Source organism: Neodiprion fabricii, chromosome 2, assembly GCF_021155785.1.
Source record: "Neodiprion fabricii isolate iyNeoFabr1 chromosome 2, iyNeoFabr1.1, whole genome shotgun sequence".
In the NCBI taxonomy this organism is placed as follows: Eukaryota; Metazoa; Arthropoda; class Insecta; order Hymenoptera; family Diprionidae; genus Neodiprion; species Neodiprion fabricii.
The window spans coordinates 31,635,013-31,648,750 of NC_060240.1; the positions used below are offsets into that span (position 1 = coordinate 31,635,013).

General features: G+C 34.5%; 3 protein-coding genes across 4 annotated transcripts; 1 reads left to right on the forward strand and 2 right to left on the reverse strand.

Moving 5' to 3' along the window:
• Positions 1 to 112: 112 nt before the first annotated feature.
• On the forward strand, positions 113 to 4,984 carry LOC124176366 (protein phosphatase 1L). Its single transcript, XM_046557575.1, has 7 exons — positions 113 to 976; positions 1,087 to 1,284; positions 1,412 to 1,720; positions 1,894 to 2,053; positions 2,268 to 2,398; positions 2,562 to 2,869; positions 2,996 to 4,984. Exons 1-7 carry the CDS (start codon positions 695 to 697, stop codon positions 3,075 to 3,077), a joined length of 1,470 nt encoding a protein of 489 aa, XP_046413531.1. The 5' UTR covers positions 113 to 694; the 3' UTR covers positions 3,078 to 4,984.
• Positions 4,542 to 7,660, reverse strand: LOC124176368 (cysteine protease ATG4B). 2 transcript variants are annotated; one of them, XM_046557577.1, is made up of 10 exons: positions 7,486 to 7,658; positions 7,106 to 7,233; positions 6,866 to 7,036; positions 6,574 to 6,751; positions 6,409 to 6,488; positions 6,174 to 6,325; positions 6,007 to 6,085; positions 5,766 to 5,920; positions 5,516 to 5,687; positions 4,542 to 5,426 (listed from the first exon to the last, which is right to left on the reverse strand). In XM_046557577.1, the coding sequence occupies exons 2-10, from the start codon at positions 7,206 to 7,208 to the stop codon at positions 5,359 to 5,361; spliced, it is 1,158 nt and encodes a 385-aa protein (XP_046413533.1). In that variant the 5' UTR covers positions 7,209 to 7,233; positions 7,486 to 7,658; the 3' UTR covers positions 4,542 to 5,358. The 2 variants fall into 2 exon arrangements, with proteins under 2 accessions (XP_046413533.1, XP_046413535.1); XM_046557579.1 differs by lacking the exon at positions 6,866 to 7,036 and having other exon boundaries at positions 7,486 to 7,660.
• An 858-nt stretch (positions 7,661 to 8,518) lies between these two features.
• On the reverse strand, positions 8,519 to 13,654 carry LOC124176050 (ras-related protein Rab-14). The gene is made up of 7 exons (XM_046556840.1): positions 13,436 to 13,654; positions 12,850 to 12,963; positions 12,633 to 12,759; positions 10,470 to 10,587; positions 10,199 to 10,317; positions 10,032 to 10,100; positions 8,519 to 9,914 (listed from the first exon to the last, which is right to left on the reverse strand). Exons 2-7 carry the CDS (start codon positions 12,953 to 12,955, stop codon positions 9,797 to 9,799), a joined length of 657 nt encoding a protein of 218 aa, XP_046412796.1. The 5' UTR covers positions 12,956 to 12,963; positions 13,436 to 13,654; the 3' UTR covers positions 8,519 to 9,796.
• Between the last annotated feature and the right edge of the window lie 84 nt (positions 13,655 to 13,738).

Here is a 13,738-nt window from a genome sequence, read left to right on the forward strand (position 1 = left end):
GGATCTACGAGAGATCCCGCACCGGTCCACCGCAGCACCACCGCAGTTCACCGCCGATTGCCGCCGGCTGCGCGGTCTGCGCTTACGATTAACGCAATCCACGGAGCGCAATTCTCTGTAGGTGCGGTAGGTGCAGTCGCATCAGATTACGGATCGACGGATCGCATTTTGCTTTCCTCAACGCCCACTCCACGATCCGAGGCGCACACGTCGAGATTAGTGCTATAGGCGCTACATCAGCTGATTCTCTCGCAACAGCAGCAGACGAATTCGTCACTCGTATGGTAGAAATTTTCAAAAATTTATCGACCGGTGCGAGTGAATCTGGTGACTTCTGGATGGCCTTTCGAAATTGTGAAATCATCATTTTTGAATCACACGTGCGAACATTTCGCTAATAAGTGCTGTGAGCTTACAGCACGATCACAAATACCTGACATACATGCCTATATCGAGCACACTTATGATCACACGGATAGCCCAACATTGCATGTTTAAAAATAATTGGCTGGGACCCGAGGTTTGTTGCGTGTTACGTAGATCGTGTCGTTTTTTCGTAGACTGGTGCAGTGAATAAACGTAGATCAGTGAAGACAATTGGTAACACGAAAGGAGGCGAACCTTCGCGTCCCGGTTCTGAACGCGAAGGGAATATACTGTGCCTGGAACTGCTAGGAATAAGCTGGGCGATACTATGGAAGATGAATTGGAAGACAAAGTTCTGTACCAAACATACGTCTCACACATGAAACTTATATCAAAATTTGCTGTAGGTATTCCTACAGGGTTTAACACTGGCATTAACACACCCATTGGTTATCTCTGGAGAATCATGCGCATCTACGTTCTAAAGCCTGAAATTCTCGTCTGTGGCGCAGTACTAGTCGTTATGCTCTTTTACCTTCAAGCTGTCGATGTGTGGAGCAGAACATTACTTGGCAGAATTCAATATACTCTCGGTCGATCAACCTCAAAGGTATCAAACACACTCAAATCAAAATATAACTACTCCTACGGTTAACCCATGCAATATTGCTTGCAGCTGACAATGAGTTGGAATTAAATTTTTTCCCGTTTAAATTCAAGGTTTCGAAGCTTCAGTTTTTAGTCAATAGTTCCGTGAGCAGCGGAGAAAAACTGAGCTGGGAATTGAAAGAAGGTTACATATCAGCTTATGCTGTACAGGGCAGACGAGCACGGATGGAAGACCGTTTCGTAGTTAATGACGATATCAACTGCACTGGTGTCTCATTATTTGCAGTTTTCGATGGACACGGAGGAGAAGTTAGTAGCGTACCTTTGGCTGTTTGTCAAATGCCATATAGAATTATGCTGTCCAGTTAGAAAAACTATTTGTGAAAGGCATATAATTGATGGTTGATGGTTATATTAGTGTTAAATTTCATTTCAGTTCGCTGCCAATTATGCCAGAGATAAATTAATCCCTAATATTAACAACAAAGTCATCGAACTGAAAGATATGATAGCTGGAAGACCGTCGAGAATTAAACCAGAGAACCCTGAGCAAATAAATGATGCTAAATCAAAAAATGATGAAAAAGACAAAACCGACGGGATCACTTCTCTCGAGCGCAAAAAGTCCTTCCGCAAAACTTTGAGCACCTCACTGACTGATGAATCTATGAAAAAAGCCGTCGGCGTTACCGATCCTGAGCTACTGGATAAATTAGATAGTCTTGCTCGTCCAATAACTAGAGAGGTCAGAGTGACAATAAATATAGCCAATATACTCAGCTATTTCCCAATTTTTAAATAATACCATGCATAGGCTATAAACCTCAACAAGTTCTAATAAATTCTTAATATGCTGGTAGTAGATTTAAATAAATTTGCTAATTTTTTAAGATATGTAATTGTAAATAATTAATTTAGGTTCGACCTAGTAGACCGGGCGAAAAGCTGCCACCAAAAATTGATACGGCTAGTTACCTTGATGGTAACAAAATAAACTATGGTAGATTGTTGACAGATGAAGTACTCGCTGTTGATAGACTGTTGGTGGATGCTGCAAAGAAAAATATGGATGTGGCTGGTAATTGTTTTCAAGTCATCATCTACTTATTATTGAAGATTGTCTCTCACAATCAGTAATATTTCATCTGTATCTTACAAAACTGAATTGTGAAATAAATGAGTTGATGGGGATTCATCGAAGCTAAATCTTTCCTCCGGGTGACAAATTCTACACAGTAAGCTTGGGACAAAAGGATCTGCTAATCTTAATATTGAAATTAATACGTTATTAGGCACTACTGCTTTGATAGCTCTACTAGAAGGCAACAAGCTGATTGTTGCCAATGTTGGGGATTCAAGAGGTGTAATGTGTGATGGAAAAGGCAATGCAATCCCACTGTCCTTTGATCATAAACCACAACAGGTATGCCCTCAAGTGACACTATATGCAGTCAGATATGCCGTGACTTAGCAGTAAAGTAACATAGATTCACAAATTCATTTTCATTTACAGGGTGGTGTAACAATTTTCTTTCTCTGTATCAAATGATGACAAAATATTATTCGCTTCATAAATGTTCTTACAGCGACGGGAGAGTAAGCGAATCAAGGAAGCTGGGGGTTTTGTCACTTTTAATGGAGTCTGGAGAGTAGCTGGGATCTTAGCAACATCCAGAGCTCTCGGAGATTACCCTTTGAAGGATAAAAAGCTAGTGATTGCTGATCCTGATATTCTAACTTTCGACCTGAGTGATCATAATCCAATGTTCCTTGTCCTAGCATCTGATGGACTCTGGGATACATTCACAAATGAGGAAGCTGTTGCCTTTATCAAGGAACGTATTAATGAACCTCACTATGGTGCTAAAAGTATTACTCTACAAAGTTATTACAGGTAAATTATATCTCACCGTAGTTCTATCTACGTTATTTTATTTCAAAACGAATAATTATAAACATGATAAAAGGCCTTGATGTTAGTTAGTATTCTTTGAATCATTTTGTCAAATTTATATTCCAGGGGATCCTTGGACAATATTACAGTCGTTGTGATCAACTTGAAGGATCGTAAGTATAGTACAGCTACATCGAAACGAGTTTAATAAACTCATGCTAAATAATGTTTGGCTCCTAAAAGTTATTAAACAGATATCAAGTGTAAAAATTTTCTAGTCATTCATGTAACTACTAGAAAGTAATTTAAATAATAACATTTCACCTTCTGTCTGCGATAATATGGTCATAATTTCAAACTATATTTGATTAAGAGTGTCTGGAAACTATTAACGGCAATTAAATTCATTAACTTTTCTAAATACCCATACATAAGACCGCAGAAACATTTCGACTTTGACCTATCAATGCCTGTGCAAACTTTGTAAGGTGACAAATCATTATATAGGCAATACTGCAAACGAGGAATCACATACTAGCATATTTGTTTAGACCACAGGTATTGAATTGCCAAACACCAGGGGGCAGGGAGAGATAAGATAAATATATATACTGTTGAATAAATCCTTAATTTCCAGCTCGCGTATTTGCTTTATCAAAATTTATTACAAATATAGTGAGAACTTACATCGCTTTTCCTCCTGTACTTTTTTCTGATTGTACACGTATTACGTTATTTCTGAAACTATGCCACTTGACTTCAAATATAATCATTTATAAATTTGAGTCATTAAAGTTTATGACACTTCAATTATTCTTAAGAAAGTGAAGCAGTTCTTAAAACAGTCGTACCAAATTCATCCATTCGATAAATTCAGCTTAGAAATCAGTACAATTATTTTTTATTAGTTTTCTTTTTGTTCTATATTTATTTCTAATTATGAAGCCACTCTTCCTTATGATATATAGCTATGATTCAAATTGTATACAGTTTTATTTTTATTGAGGTCAAATGAGAAGTAAGATAAAATAATCATTAGGCATCACAGGTTTTTTTTTTTTGTTTCTTGATTGTAATATGTTTAATCTTAAAACTGGTTAAAAAAAATTTGTTTGCAAATGTATAGATACTTCCAGTAGGATTTATTTTATTATGTAATATTTCTTACTTATCATGTAATACCACTGAAACATGTAACAAAAAGCTGTTGATTCATACTTTGAGTGGTTAGGATGAAAAATAATTTATAACAGTTTTTGGGTTTTCCTTTTCACTGTCTATAAATTATATACATGTACAATCGCATTTAGACATTACTTGCATTATAATAACCGGCAGATATTGTCGTTTGGTTGATGAAAGCATTCAAATACTTTCTGAATATATTCACATATCAATTTTAAAAAAATGCCAAGTTACAATATATTATTCTAAAAAGTTGCCTTATTTACGCTTTTATATGAATTTCTCAACTGTATCATACCTCTATTTTCAAGTAATTGAAAATATTTTGAACTATATATATAAAATAATATGTATACATGTGTACACGTGTGTGTGTCTGTATATATTTATACAGACACACACGCGGACACACAATTAATACAAACTATATATATATATATTTGAAAAAAGCTATTAATCGTTAAATCGACCTTGTTTTTGCTACAAATAACACATCGCGTGTGCCAAATTTATAAAATTTCCGTCATCCTCAAGTAATTAGGGTAAGACATGTCAACCAACCATATTGATCGACAAATGAAATTTATTCGAATATCTATCAAATTTACAAAGTCTAAAAAAAACTTAATTAGAGTCTATAGCAGTAAAATTTTCACACATATTTATTATATAATTGTTGCATTTTCAAAACCATCTCTCTGTATTTCTTTCAACTTTTTTCTTGCAACAAGTAATACTTGTAAAAGAGTATTTTACTCTAAAAGACTCCACGTCTAAGGTACTGCGAAATGTTGCTCATTCTTTTAATATATATTAACAGTAAATTGTAAAATGTCTGGTATCGTAATCGCAATTTTGGCAATGTGGAAAGTTTGCTTTGATTGGTAGCATCGTGCACCTGGCTATTAAACGTTACGTATATTTTTAAAAGATCGAGTTACGAGAATTTATTTGTTCCCATCTACCCAACTCCTCCACTTAAGATTAGACTTACTAAAGCCCCTGCCTATATTCAAAATTTTATTGAAAAGAAAATTTATAGCTATGAAGACCACGTGAAAAGCTCCAGTACCATATGACAAGTAATTGATATAAACATTTAATAACTTATGAAGATTTCTTAAACAAAGTCTGTTTTCATTTTAATATTTTATTCTTCAACTAGCTAGCTACACTAAGGCTTACCTTAAATAATTTCAGATAAATTTTATTTTTATTGAAGTCAAATGTACAGAGACGATCTTGTATGTGCGATATTTATACTCCCTTCTCAATTAAGCATTTGTAGAATAGTGCAATTCTACTTAACCAAGAAATTCAAACTCTTCGTCCGAAGCATCGTATTGACGGTCAAGATTTTCAAATTCCAGTACTGGAAAAATCGTAAGTGAAACTTGGTTATTAAAGTTCACCTGCATCTACTTCTATGCAATCACTGTGAATAAATTTCATTCAACATACTCCCTGAAGCTGTAGCCCCTGCTGCTTCAGCTGTGTAATCATCCACTGGAGACCAATCGGCAGGTTTTTCTGAGCATAATTCAAATAGTGGTTGTTTCTCTGGATTAATCAACTCATCCTGTATCGATTTGCATAACGATTTGAAGTCTTCCTCTGTTGCACAGAAGAAGCACTGTAATACATTAATATCAGTATTAACGTAATGTAGATAGCTTATTGTCAACTTTTTTTTTTCTAATTTACTACTTACCAGAGCAACCGAAGGATCTATTCCAGTTATAGGAATGCGGCTAGCGGATCTACAGTGATAAGTTGTGTCTGTTTCCATCTCGCCTTCCTCAGATTTTTGGTCGACAGAACCAGATCTCTGCGTCGTATGTGGATCAAGGAAAATAACTTCATCACCTGAATCATAAAGAAATTAAATAACGAATATACAAACATCTTGAGAAAATTTTACCGTTGTAATTACAACACTCATAAAAATTTACCAACGCAGCCAATGAAATACAGAGCCAAATTTGGTTTACCACCAATAACACCAAGGGATTGTTCGATTTGGAAAGAAGTCTGCAATAAGAATATTAAATTGCTCTGAAATTTGTCACTTATCTTTTCTTTAGATACGGATTATATTTTCAATAAAGCATGATTATACCTTAAGGCCGTTAACATACACTGGATTAATCTCACTCAGGCCAAGTCTTAGAGGAACGATTAACAATAATGGTTTCCATTCACTAGGTGCTTTCAAAGGCATTTTACCATCTACTTCTACAGTTGTTCCACCTTCTATTTTACACTGTCTCACTGAAATGATCATTTCCACGTATGAATAATTACGTACTACTTGATAACAGCTCAGAGCTTCAATTCCATTATATTTAACTTACTAATGTCATTAACAATTATTGTGTTATCTAGGGCTACGTGTATCGTTATCGAACTCCAGTCGTCGTAGACAACGAGCTTCCTAAAATAAAAAATCTCAGTTACTTAGTTTTCTAATAACAACATTGAGATTTCAAAAAAGTTTATTCATAATTACTCATACATACTTTAAAACCTGTGCTATTGTATTAGGTCCAAACCACTGGCCAACTTCTTTACCTTCGGATGCCCCCATCACAGCAATTTGATGAATAGAAAAAGGAGCAGCTCTACGATCTTCAAATCTATTCAATATTTTTAGATACGTGCTGTCTTTAGTTTCAGGGGTCCAGAGCCAATCTCTTCCTGATTTAATTCAACAACAATACTCCAAATGAGAAAGTGGTACAAAGAAAATCATTTTAAATAGTTTAGCTATATAAAGTTAAGTTAGAGGAATTAAATGGCAAATAAAAATACCTAAATGTAAACAAACTAATGCCTGTCCTAAAACCATCTGTCCGCATCTTAGCATGCAGCCCCATCCCTTGTCAGATGTAAAACTGGAGCTAGAACCTCCAATAGGCACGAAACCCTTACGATAAGTGAACCATAATTTGGACTTTATATCACGCCGAATAGCATCAAGTTCTGAAATGATTTTAAAGTTATTATACAGATCAATCAACTGATACTTAATCATTAAAACTGAGTGGTAACCTTTTATGGCATTGTATTTTTTTCCGAGGATCCATACAGGGTCTTGAGTATGTGGAACATCATCAGGTTCATCAGATAAGTTTTGCGTAAACAAGCTGTCCATTTCGATCACCTTTGTTTACAACAACCTTGGATTGGAATTTTCGAATGTATTGTTAATACAAAAATTGGGGCAATTTGGGATGAATCAGCAATGTGAGAATTCGCTTAACTACATTATCCTACATGTTACAGGTCATTTTATACAATCAGTATAAATAAATGGTGACCAATAGATAGGGCCAATGTAGGTTATGGTAAGCGATGTTAAACAGCGATCTATTGTCTCCGCATATACAACACGCAATAGCGTTCCATGATTCTCATGTGTTTTGATTTACCTGTATTTAATAAAGCTGAAAACATTCGTCATCGTATAAACGGTTGTCTAATCATGTAAACCTTTCTTGATAACAGTTTGAACACTCACGATAGAAGCTCTGACTAAGGACTCAGAACTATAAACATTGTTCAACTCTGGTGACAGGTATCAGCTGTATGTGAATATGCATACATACATACACACACACATACGTCAAGCTTCTCTCTCTCTCTCTCGTTTTTTGTCTCTCTGATCCAGCAGAGATCGAGCTTGAGTCTGAATTTTTACTGGTAACAGAATGCTGCTAAGTTGCGGCAGCATTTCGCTTGATTTCGCTGCTAGTGAAAATCCAGCTTGAGGAAGCCACACTCGCGTTTTTCACATACTCACGGTGTGCCCACGGTCTTACATACTTCCATATGAGTAGCTTCGTTAAAGAGCTCGCACGAAGTAATACTATTGTGAGAGCTCTATATACTTACTTAGACCCTCATTAACACCCGAATGAGCTGATTTTTTGAAAAATCGTTTGTCGGTTTTTGCTACATAGTAAGTTCCCGAAATCGAGAACATGAAAAACGAGCGTAGGCTTTCTAGTACCCTCCGACAAACATATTTGGTAAAGCCCGGTATATGGTGTAACACAAAGCTACTGATCCAGAAAACGACGTAAGATATTATTTGAGGATTTGGGCAACTTGATATCAACAATATGCAATCACAGCTCCATCGTAAGGCTAGATTTATGGCACAAATCAACTATAATCGCAACAGTGTTACACAAATATGAACCAATGCAACTACCGAGTCAAGAGTTTGAATGCTACTGAGTCAATATAAAGAAAAATTAATTCCTAAATTGGAAGTTTCTTTTTTTTTTGGCAGAGTTTCAGCAGATTTCTTCTTGATACACTCAGTACTAAAGTCAATATTACTTCTTGACAACACAGTTTTACATTTCCACACCTAAAATGAATAAATTGAGCCCAAAGGTTTCTCAAGCTTGCAACAGTTAAAATTTACATAAAGGAAAATTTGAAAACTTCAATAAATAATACCATACCATGTATACCTGTAATATCAGGAAAGTTTTATTTACATAATTTATTTTTATCATAATAATAATCATACTGATACTTATCAATTATCATCGTTATAATAAATAGAATCAATAGTTTCTTTTTTGTTTAAGATTCGTGAGAACTTACGCTCTCTCTATTAATATCAAATATCTATTTAGATCATACATACATATATCGTATATATATATATATATATATATATACTAATGATACGTGGAACGTTATCAAGTAATAACTTATAACAGCAGGCCAAAGCTATGCATGGTTTCCACTACGATTGAAATATGGAATTGCAGTTTAAGGATAAAAATAAGTTTGTTATTATTTCTTCAAAAAATCTTCTGTTTATCAATGCCCATTTTTAGTTGACCAAAAAAGTTCACGTTAGCATTACTGTAATGTGTTAATATGAAACCATTTGAACTAATTTATACCAATTCCCAAAGCATTGACCTCCAGTTATAAAATCAACATGTAAATTCACCTGTGTCTCACAAAAGTAACAGGGTATTGTAGCACAACGGTCTAATCAAGTCAACACCCATTAAATCTGCAGCTTATTTTTACAAGAGAAAGTATTTGTAATAACATTGTATAAATGAAAATAACCGTAGATGGTTGAGTCCGAGCTAAGTAATATAATTTAGCGTTGACGTGATTATTTATTTTCTTCATCTACTCTGGTTAATCATTACTTATCACAATATAGTGGCTATTGTAGAAAGTTTCCTCGAAACCTAAAAAAATTTTCCTTACGCACAACGAATTCTGTGTAACAACTTGAACAATTTTTATATTACTTCTATGCGGATGATACATACTGAAGTTGAAGTTCCCAAACCTTCTCAAAATCATTTAATAAGCAGTATATTATTGGATTGGAAAGAAATCGTGCATAATGTATTAGGCCCTACTAAGTGCTACTCCGTGGTGCCCATATACACATTAACCAGACAATACGTTTTACATTTTTTACACAATGTTCAAACAAAGAATTCAAGGGCAGGCTTAGTGTGAAAAAATTCGCGTATAACGTGTGAACGGTTAATCGTGCTAATATTAATTTTAAAAAAAACCTTTCATTCGGCGTGGTTTTCTGTGCTTCGCATAGTTCCCTTATGAAAAACAGAGAGTAGAAAAAAAAAAACGTAACATCCAACAGGACCACTAATTGCTGAAGTTAATGTAAATAATACATGCATCATTACCATTAATGAATTAGTGGACTTATATACAGAAACCTACGGCCTAGCAGGAGCAAGAATCTTTTCCTCCTTGTTGTTCACTAGAAACTCCTTGTAAGTTGGTACGTCCAGGTTGACTTGGATTATGCTGTACTCCAGATTCTGCAGCGTTGAGATCCAGTCTGAAACAAATTAGTGTATCTTGAGAATAAAATAATGAATGACTAAATGCATACAATTGCCTGCCTAAATAAAGCCAATTAGTTTGAAACTTTCCAGTAAAAACTTTAATTATTCACCTGCCATCCTGTATGCTCTGGAATATTTTTTTTGCAGTTTCCAAGAATGCTTCCTCTACATTATGTCCTCTGTGAAAAATGTTCAGTTTTTCGCATTAATTTCTGTATCGCATTTTTGTTGATTTGAATGTCACTTGTTGAACACAGTTGAATGTAAGGCAACTCACGTTTTAGCACTAGCTTCTACGAACATGAGGCCATTTTCATCGGCGAACTGCTTAGCTTCCTCATAAGTAACATCACGCTGCCCTTCGAGATCGCATTTATTTCCAATCAAGAATATCACCTAAAATTGAAAAGATTATATTTTGATGTATTAACTGGATTTTGTGCAAATCTTCTGTCTTACCTCAAACCTTGCAATAAGACTTTATAGGACAATTGTACTACTTATAAACATTGTTCCAAGGTAATATTTGAAAAATTTATCACACTTACAGTGCTGGGATTTGTGAGATTCCTGGTATCTGTTAGCCAACTGCTTAAATGATTATAAGTAGAACGGCGAGTGATATCATATACCATCAATGCCCCAGCAGCACCACGATAGTATGACCTAGGACACAAATGCAATATCTTGTAAAAACCAGTACTTATCCATTCACATAATATTCGCTTACTTGGTTTATTAACAAGATTGAACTATGTCAGTGAAATCAAATGTTAATTACAGATTAAAAAAGTTACAAGTACTGCTACAGTACTCACTTTATTGAAAGCAATTTTCACTGAATTTTTTTCACTAAATTTCATACATATTTGTGAGTATAAGAAAAGAAGTGTACTTAAAGTTTCTTTGATTACACACATTGCTTAATAATTATTCTAATTATAAAGAAAACATTACCACATAAATTGATATGTGGAAGTTAACACTAACTGGGATAATTCCCTCATAGCATTACTGCCTAACTGAAAGAGTACATTACAAATTGCTGAAAACAAATTTCTTTTCAAAGGGAAACGTCAATTGTGGGGTTCTGACCAGAGGTAAAAAACAATAAAATGCTCTTATGGTAATATGGGAGCCACTGTGAAATATAAAATCACCTTGTGTAATGCGGCATTACAGCTTAACTCCACTTACCCAGGACCTTATCTGTCCAGATTCATGTCTTAATTGTTTTCGAAATTATATTTGCCGAGAAGAAAGCTTCGAATTTCTTTTGGATTTAAGATCAAACTGGTTCGAGTTACGATTTTTTTTTAAATCGCATATTATAAGAAATTACATCATTAAAGAAGACGTAGTGCTAAAAAGTGAGGTATAACAGTAAAATTTCATTAAAATAAAGTACCCAGTTCGGTTCAAAGTTTAATCAGAAAAAAAAATGGTGAAAAAATCTACAACCTTCACAAAGGTGATTCACTTCCTTCTAAAATGAAAAAATTGATTTTTTTGTCAAGTAGTTTTTTTGAAAAAAAGGTACATTCGTTATAAACATTTCAAGACCCGGGACATTATGCACTGACTTTATTAAAGAGTGAAAATGTTTTCAAGTCAATTCAGGAAAGCCATTGGGATTCGAGACTTGACAATATTTCATGAAGGAATGGAAACAATCCATCTGGGATATCATAAAAAAGGTTATTCCGATTTATTTCAACTAATAAAATTTGAAAACGTTCCCAAAGATTACCATAAGATTCTCAACATTCGAAGATAATACCAGAACATCTTCAAGGGTCACCAGAGTATTCCTGAAGTTTGTACAACATCCCAGATCATTTTCAAAGGTTATCAGAGGACTCTTGACATTTCTAGATGATACCGAAACATTTTTAAGAGTTACTCGAGTATTCTTGTAGTTCAAATAAAGTACCAAAATATTTTCAAATGTTACCAGCTAAAATAAATGGGAATAACATTCTTTACGTCATCTGAGATGGGTTGTTCATTCTTTTACGAAATATTGCTGAATTTCCAATCCTAATGAGTGTCCTGAATCGACTTGACATCATTTTTAGTCTCCAATGAAAATTTGGGCATAATGTCCCGCATCTTAAACTGCTCGAACCGAGCGCTTTTTAAGAAAACAATTCAGGAGAAATCAATCCTGGTGTACTTCACGAAAAATTAATTTTCTTATTTCGGAATAAAAAAATTACCTTTGGGAGATTTGACATTTTTTCACGATTTTTTTTTTATCAAACCTCTGATCGAACTGAGTATTTCATTTCCATGAAATTTTATTGTCAGACCTCACGTTTTGGTGCTACGTGCTCGTGAAAAATGTAATTTTTTAAAAAAGGCCGTTTGAAAAAAAAAAATCGTTACTCGAAATCTGAAAAAGTCTGAAGAAAAATTTGATAACCTTGCTGGTTAATAGAATTTTGAAAAAAGTTGAGGGATGAATCTAAACAGGTGAGGTCAAGAATAGATCGAGTTCAGCCCTGTTACTTCTGAACCAAGATTCGGCTATCTTCAGTACAGTTTAGTCATGTTCAGTGATGTTAACCTATCTGCGCCCTTCTCTATAACGTATAACCTCTGAACCACTCAAAGTTTGCATTCTTTTCGTAATGAAAATAAATTCCAAAAATCTAGTTTATGTTTAGAAAATTTAGACTCTGGTTTATTTGTTCTGGTAATTTACGTACCTAGTTACTGCTCTGAATCGTTCTTGACCAGCAGTATCCCATATCTGAAGCTTTATTTTTTGTCCAGCAACCTCAATGATTCTTGTCCCAAATTCAACCCCAATTGTATGGGGACAATCTGCCATAACTGTAGAAGGGAAACGAAAAAGAGCATACATTACACAGGTTCATTATCCTCAACGAAGACTAATTCTTGCTGAAATTGTTAAGTACTCACATTTTTTTTCAGTGAACTGATGAAGCAAGCATGATTTTCCCACTCCCATATCACCTATTATAATGTACTTAAATATGTAAGAATAATTATACGGTCCTGCCGACATCTCGATATCTGTAAATAACAGAAAGGACAAATGTAAGTTTGCAGCTCGAGATATGAAAATTGTGTTCGCAGAATAGCAATTATTTGTAATAATAGAATTTTAACCTCATAAGTCCATTTCAATAAATAAAAGAAATATGGAAAAACTTATCAGAACTGTAAAATTTGGGGAAAATTGACAGTGGAATGAAAATTTTATTCTGCTTTAAAGTATGACTTTAGATCGGTTAATATTCAAATGCGTCAACGATGTTAATTCAATGTTCTGTACTTATCCCTATTTTGTAAGGACATATAATGGAAGCAGAAGTAATTAGAGCAACATTTTATCATTTGAAGAGTGATACATCGGAATCATTCCATCCATTGTGGAGTCACTTCAATTAATAATGAAACCGCGACAAAATGCCAGCGGCTGGGAGGATGATGAGCAATGAACATATATAATGTGATATGTCAAAAACGTAAACGTAGTGCCTACCTTTGTGTTTTCACGTGTATTTTTTTCCTCGCACGACTATAAGAGATTTGCCCTTTCTTGATTTTCGGTGATTGTTATTGTTGGGAATCACGTATTTCCCGGCAGTTTCAATTTCGTTACGATATGAACAATTTTTGTTTGTGGTGTGGTAAATTATTTATCAATCTTGTATCCACAGACAATATGGCAGACTACACTGAGATCAGGCAACAACGACTGATGCACGGCTAGAATCAAACCACAAACTGTTTGGCCCACTTATTTTTAAAGTAATTGTGTACAACACAATTAACTTATGCCAAA

What these genes read in the sequence shown, in the direction of transcription:
- LOC124176366 (XM_046557575.1), top strand. Translation starts at nt 695, where the DNA reads ATGGAAGATGAATTGGAAGACAAAGTTCTGTACCAAACATACGTCTCA. An exon ending in GAAAAATATGGATGTGGCTG is followed by an intron (nt 2,054 to 2,267) that starts GTAATTGTTTTC and finishes ATACGTTATTAG; the next exon opens with GCACTACTGCTTTGATAGCT. An exon ending in TTGATCATAAACCACAACAG is followed by an intron (nt 2,399 to 2,561) that starts GTATGCCCTCAA and finishes ATGTTCTTACAG; the next exon opens with CGACGGGAGAGTAAGCGAAT.
- LOC124176368 (XM_046557577.1), bottom strand. Translation starts at nt 7,208, where the DNA reads ATGGACAGCTTGTTTACGCAAAACTTATCTGATGAACCTGATGATGTT. An exon ending in TAGATCCTTCGGTTGCTCTG is followed by an intron (nt 5,688 to 5,765) that starts GTAAGTAGTAAA and finishes AATGTATTACAG; the next exon opens with TGCTTCTTCTGTGCAACAGA. An exon ending in AGGGGCTACAGCTTCAGGGA is followed by an intron (nt 5,427 to 5,515) that starts GTATGTTGAATG and finishes CGATTTTTCCAG; the next exon opens with TACTGGAATTTGAAAATCTT.
- LOC124176050 (XM_046556840.1), bottom strand. Translation starts at nt 12,955, where the DNA reads ATGTCGGCAGGACCGTATAATTATTCTTACATATTTAAGTACATTATA. An exon ending in CGATTCAGAGCAGTAACTAG is followed by an intron (nt 10,588 to 12,632) that starts GTACGTAAATTA and finishes TTTGTGTCCTAG; the next exon opens with GTCATACTATCGTGGTGCTG. An exon ending in GTAGAAGCTAGTGCTAAAAC is followed by an intron (nt 10,101 to 10,198) that starts GTGAGTTGCCTT and finishes CATTTTTCACAG; the next exon opens with AGGACATAATGTAGAGGAAG.